The sequence below is a fragment of the Orycteropus afer genome, unplaced genomic scaffold (assembly GCF_000298275.1).
Source record: "Orycteropus afer afer isolate SDZICR_OR568_19922 unplaced genomic scaffold, OryAfe1.0 scaffold00037, whole genome shotgun sequence".
In the NCBI taxonomy this organism is placed as follows: Eukaryota; Metazoa; Chordata; class Mammalia; order Tubulidentata; family Orycteropodidae; genus Orycteropus; species Orycteropus afer.
The window spans coordinates 4,731,699-4,738,586 of record NW_006921624.1 but is presented as its reverse complement, the minus strand read 5'-3'; the positions used below and the strand labels follow the sequence as shown (position 1 = coordinate 4,738,586).

Sequence of the window (6,888 nt, the reverse complement as noted above, 5' to 3'; positions counted from 1 at the left end):
GCGGAGTGGCTGGGGGGGTTGAACCACCAACCTTCTGGTTAGCAGTCAAATGCCATCTCTTTTTGAGTCTCTGCTTTCAAGTCTTTTGAGTATATACCTAGGAGTGGAATTACTGGATTTCATAGTAGTTCTAGTTTTAGTTTATTGAGGAGCTGCCACACTATATTCTACAATTATTACATCATCTTGCATTCCCATTAGCAAAGGATAAGGGTTCAAATTTCCCTACATCTTTGCCAACATTTGTTATTTTCTGGGCTTTTTTGTTTGTTTGTTTGTTTTGTTTTAATCTTAGCCATCCTAGTGAAGTGAAATGATATCTCCTTGTGGTTTTGGTTGCATCTCTCTGATGGCTAATGACATTGCCCATCTTTTTACGTGTCTGGAGGCCATACTTTGATGAAATGTCTATCAAGTATTTTGCCATTTTATAATTGGGCTATTTGTCTTTTTGTTGTTAAGTTGTTGAAGGTTTATATGTATTTTGGTTTCCAAAGATATTCTTTGGACATAGTTTCTAAAAATAATCTCCCAGTTGGTAGCTTGTCCTTTCACTTTTTTTTGATAGCCTTTTGATAAACAAAAGTTTTTAATTTTTATGAGATTCCATTTATTTTGTCTTTTGCTGTTTTTGCTTTTGTTATTACATTAGATAATCCATGTTGAAAGCTAAGCCTGCCAATATTGCTCCTTTTTGTTCTAAGGATTTTAAGGTTTTAGTTTGCACATTTAGGTCCTTAATCTATTTTAAATTTATTTTTGTGTGTGGTGTGAGGCACAGATCCTGTTTCATTTTTCTGCATGTAGAAATCCAGTTTTCCCAGCACCATTTATTGAAGATATTCTTCTTTCCCCATTGAACAGACTTAGCACCCTGTCAAAAATCAACTGACTATAGATATATGGCTTTATTCCTGGACTCTCAATTCTATTCCATTGGTCTACTGTCTATTGTCATACCAGTACCAGGCTGTTTTGATAATCTTGCTTGATTATTAAAACAACTTTATGCAGAAGAGAAATAGGAAGCTTAGAAAAAGTAAAGTAACTTGCACAAAATTACAGTTACCTAGCAATACCCATGAGGACTGAAACCCTAAACTTCGGTGTCTTAGTTATCTAGTGCTACTATAACAGAAATACCATAACTGGAAGGCTTTAACAAACAGAAATTTATTCTCTCATACTTTAGGAGGCTAGAAGTCTGAATCCAAGGCCTCAGCTCTAGAGGAAGGCTTTTTCTCTTTGTCGGCTATGAATGAAGGTCCCTGTCTCTTTGAACTTCAGCTCCTAGGTGATCTTCATGTGGCTTAGCATCTCTTTCTCCATCTCTCCCTTTTCATTCTCCTTTCTTATTTTATAAGAGACTGACTCAAGACACGTTTTGCCCTAATCCTGTTAACAACAAAAACAACCGATTCCCAAACAAGATTATAACCACAGACACAGAGGTTAGATTTATAATACATATTTCTGGGGAACACCATTTAATCCGTAATATTGAGACTGACAAACTTTTTCTTAAAGGGCCAGACAGTAAATATTGAAGGCTTGCAGACCATAAGGTCTCTGTTGCAACCAGTAAACTCTGCTACTACAGTAAAAAGCAGCCACAGACAATAGGTAAATGAATGGGTATTGCTATGTTCCAAACCCACCAGCCACTCCTCGGAAGGAAAGTTGGGCAATCTACTTCCGTAGTGATATTGCCTCGGAAACCCAAGGAGGGGTCACTATGAGTCGGATCCGACTCGATAGTATATAACAACAATAATAACATGTTCCAATAAGACTTTATTTACAAAAATAGGTAGTGGGCTGGATTTGGTTTATGTGCTTTAGTTGCCAGACTTCTGTCTTGAGATTCCTTGTCCAGAGTACTTACTTCCACTACTTTGTGGCTTCTACCTATTTTCAGGATAGTGTTTGAGCCTGTGTCACTTAATAGCATTACTTCTTAGAAAAAAAGGTGAATCAGAAATAATTTGTAAACTTTGAAAATAGTAAAACATTACATAAATATTAGTATTACTGTTTTTCCCTCTTCTCTTGCTTCTAAAACTCTATCGTCTCTTCTAACTTCACCAGGGGAAGACAGAATCACCATCAGCAGCCCAAGGCTTATTCCTATGAGGCCGGACATGTCACCACCCTCCAGCCTTTTTACCAACTCTGACACCAACCATCCTTCCCATAGCACTCATTACTTCTCTGCTGCATTTGATAATTCATTGCAATGGCCATAAAGAACTCACAAACAATACTCACATTTATGGGGTTTATTAGGGAAGTAACAGGCTACAACTCAGGTTCAGGAACACATTCAGGATACAATTATTTGATCAGGACAGTATCCCCTCTGCTATGCCGTAAGGCATGCCTCTCTGGCCCTGGGCCTCCTGGCCTGGCTTCTGCCCTGCTGGGCAAGTGTCACAAAGCTCTTTTAGCTCTGCCAATATGTACACCTACACGTACAAGACTCCTGCCCAAGGGCACTCAGCCTTCTCCATCCATGGGCCAGCAAGGTCACTACTCTGTCTCTTCCCTCTTGGTTCCAATGCTGGCGTCTCAGCTGGGCATCTCTCTCAGCCAGGTATCTCTCTCACCCAGATGTCTCTCAGCCAAAGAAGTCCAGAGCAAGGATCTCACATCTAAGAACACACTCCACTCTACCTCTTCTCTCTTGATGGCAGTGAGATCCCCCTTTCTGCTTCTAGGAGGACTCATTTTAAGCCCAGCAGCATAGCAAAACTAACCAACCCTCACACTAGAGATCTGCATACCTTATTTTCATGGTCCCACCCAGTAATTCGGTGGGAGTTACAAAGATTATGGCTAGAAAAGCCATACCAAGTAATTCACTGTACCATAGATGGTAAGGGCACTGGGGTTGGTTTGGATGATCTGATTTGGAATTCTTTCTCTGCTACTTACTATCTTTGTGACTTAATAACCCACCTATAAGGAGCTCTTTCCAGAAAGAAGCTTGAGCAATCTACTTCCATCATGATACTGCCTCAGAAAACCAAGGAGGGGTCGCTATGAGTCAGGTCTGACTCCATGGCACGTAACAACAACAACAAGGAACTCTTGGGAGCTCTGGTGGCATAGTGCCTAAGGCACTTGACTACTAACCAGAAAGCTGGCAATTCAAACCCACCAGCCACTCCTCAGAAGGAAGGTTGGGCAATCTACTTCCATAGTGATACTGCCTCGGTGTGGTGGTTATGTTTGTGTGTCAACTTGGCTGGGCCTGGTTGAGTGGCTGGGCAGCTGGTGGTAGTTATTCCCCATGATGAGACTGGCAATCAATTCCATGGTGGGATCTACCACAAGCAGCTGAGTAGCTGCCTTTGGGTATGTGGTCTACTTCCCTTACATAAGAAACAGCTTTGGGAACAGTCTCTAGCTTATGGCATGCTTGAACCCTGCATGTAGCCGTGTTTTTGCTCAGCAGCCTGCCATGCTCTGCCAACCCTGGGACTTGCAATGGACTTGATGAATTACTGCCCGGCCATGTGGTTTGGTAACACCAGGACTGTGCCTTTTTACTTGTCAACCTTGGGTTTGTCAGCCTCAGCAGCCAGCAGCTGTCTGAGTGAAAAAAGCCTCTAGCTCCAGTGGGTAGGGAGCAGGAGGCAGAGCTGGACCCCAAGGTTGAGGGGCTTTCATTCAGCCCCTAGAGCCTGGCATTTTGAACTTGGACTTAAAGCCTCCAAACTAATAGAATAAACTCCTGTTTGTTAAGGCCATCCCATTTGTGGTATATTCTTGTCAGAGCAGCACTAGGTAACCAGAACACTCAGAAACACAAGGAGCGGTCACTATGAGTCAGGTCCGACTCGAAAGCACATAACAACAACAACAAGGAGCTCTTGTGAGGATTAAGACAAATAATTATTTATAAATAGCAAGCGTCATAAACATTGATTATTGTTGAATTTGAAATTAAACTCCTTAATCAAGAATAAAAATATTTCTATATTTTTTAAGCATTCTACTTCTGCAGTGATACTGCCTCAGAAACACAAGGAGGGGTCGCTATGAGTCAGGTCCAACTCAATGGCACATAACAACAACAGTAGTATAATATGATTTATGAAGTATTCATGGTATCTATCGCTAAATATAAAGCACCTTTTCTGCCAAGGAGCTAGATTTACAAAACATTCCCTCATTTAAGCCAATAATATTGCCTTGAAATAAAAGCGATCCAGAATCTATTGAGTGATATGTGCTGAGTAATTCACATACATCAATCCATTCAACATGTACAACAACCTGGAGAGAAATTAAATTACTTTTCCAAGCCTAAGTGTCTAAGTGGCAGCAGATCTTGGATTTATATCCAAGTTAGATAGACTCTAAAGCTTGTATTCTTTTCATTACATAACCCTGACTCTTTGGCTTTTTGACATTTGGGTTCCACAAAAAACCTAAATGCCTCATCCAAGGTCAAAGAATAATTAATTTAGTGTACTAGATAGCAAACCCTCAGATTACATAGCATTGTTTCACTAAGTCACCTCTAAATAATATATTCTTCTAAGATAATTTCTAAGGAGCTCTGGAAGCATAGTGCTTAAGGCACTTGACTGCTAACTAGAAGGCTGGTGGTTCAAACCCACCAGCCACTCCTTGGAAGAAAGGTTGGGAATCCATAGTGATACCGCCTCAGAAACCCAAGGCAGGATCACTATGAGTTGGGTCCAACTCGATGGCACATAACAACAACAAGATAATTTCTAGACAACTCTTGCTTAATCTAGTTTGGTAATTAAAGAAATTAGAATATTACCAAATTTATGCCTGAGCCATGCAAAGAAACACATCTAGAATTTTGATCAGTGAAAAAAATAAACCAAAGAACAAGTTCCCTGGAACTCCAGTGATATGTTAATAAACATAACAAGAAAATTTCCACTGGAAATGTCTAGAAATTAGCACTTCCAGAAAGCAAACTGGTTTCTCAATTTTTTTTTTCTGTGAAATTCAGAGAAATCATCACAAAGCAATGTTGGTGACTCAGGTGCTTTTGAAGAACTGAATTAGTAAATTAGAAGCTTTTTAATTTTGACTTTATAACATACTAAGTGAGGGAATAAAAGAATACAGAATATTTTGTAAATCTATGACCCCTCTTTGTGGAGCCCTGGTGGTGTGGTGGTTAAGTACTTGGGTGCTAACCGTAAGGTTGGTGGTTCAAACCCACCAGCCACTCTGCAGAAGAAAGAGGTGGCAGTCTGCATAAGGATTAAAACTCACTGCTGTTGAGTCGATTCTGACTCATAGTGACCCCTCCTTGGAAACCCTATGGGATAGTTCTACTGGATTACTGTGAGTCAGAATTTACTTGATGGCAATAAGTTTGCTTGGTTTTTTCTTTGCTGTTGTTGTTTTAAAATGAAAAAAAAAAAACAAAACTTCACTGCAGTGAAGTTCAATTGTGACTCACAGCGACCCCTCCTTGGGTTTCCGAGGTAGTATCTCTACAGAAGTAAATTGTCCAGTCTTCCTTCCGAGGAGTGGCTGGTAGGTTTGAACTTCCAGCCTTCTGGTTAGCAGTCAGATGCCTTAGGTACCACGCCACTAAAGTTCCCCTCTTTATTTTTAAATGACCCTTCTTTATTTAAATTAGTCTAATCCTTAAGAGCAAGAGCTTTTTTTTCTTCTTGTTAAAATAAAAATAACTTCATCTCTACCCTCTGCTGCTTACCTGTTGCACAGTATGCTGAGGGCTCCATCTGGACTACAGTCACATGGTAGACACAGCCCAGAGCCAGAAGTGTGATTCAGGTAAAAGCCACCCTTGCAGGTTTCACAGTGGAGTCCCTGATAACCTGGTTGACACTCACACTGCCCTGTGCTCTGATTGCAGCGATTCACATCCAGGCTTCCAACCCTAGAGCAGTTACATACATATTCTGCAAAGGGAAGAAGAAAAGAGATATTATCAAATGAGACTTACTGCCTTCTCAATATACTCTATTTTACTTTTCTTCATCAATGTTCATGACAACTTTGTAAGGATACATAAAATTAACACTAGGTCAATTCACTTTTTATTCTATTTAGTTTATTTAAGCTGGGAAATATATACAGAACTATGTATAGCTGAAAGGAGCCCTGGTAGCACAGTGGTTAAGCACTCAGCTGCTAACCAAAACATCAGTGGTTCAAAATCCACCGGCTGCTCCTTGGAAGACGTGGCAGTCTGTTTCCGGAAAGATTACAGCCTTGGAAACTCTCTGGGAAGTTCTACTCTCTCCTATAGGATTGCTATGAGTCAGAATAGACTTGATGGCATCAGGTATGGGGTATGCATAGTTTGTAATTATAAAGTTAGCATTTTAAAATTTATTTTCCAGTATCTTCATCTCTTACCCCTCTTATACCACACCTCAATGTATGGGTCTGTATATTATTAGTTTTTCTAGATTGCACGTCCTCAAAGGCAGGGCTTGTACATGGCATTGAAAGGTTCTAACACGCTGGAAATGACAACATGTTAAATAATAAATAATCTCATTGTATACTAGCAACAGCCTAAGGCTCGGATGGTTAACTGTGGTAACCTACACAAGGTTATATAAGGTTGTGCTATTGCTGGAATCATAAACTTACATATTCTGCTGAAGAAGAAATTAATAGACAAATGAAATTTTAAGGTTAGGAACTGACAAACAATAAATCCCAGATAAAAGAATTTATAGGTTCATTCTACAAACTTAAAACCAAATGTAAAACAAAAATTTAAAATTAATCACAATTTGAATTTCTTTTACAAATTAAAAGATTTAGAGGCAGAAGGATTGCACAGACCCTCTTCAACAAAGAAAAGGGAAACCAATTAACACAGACACAGAAGATAATCTTGGACCCCTGAGC

The 6,888-nt window shown here is 39.8% G+C and overlaps 1 protein-coding gene across 1 annotated transcript in view; it reads right to left on the bottom strand.

Annotated features, from left to right (window-relative positions):
* The window catches only part of MEGF9 (multiple EGF like domains 9), a 151,739-nt gene that overhangs the window by 49,603 nt on the left and 95,248 nt on the right, over positions 1-6,888 (bottom strand). Inside the window, exon 2 of the mRNA XM_007936669.1 lies at positions 5,717-5,924. Coding sequence (XP_007934860.1) covers positions 5,717-5,924 — 208 coding nt within the window. The remainder of the gene's footprint in view (positions 1-5,716; positions 5,925-6,888) is intronic.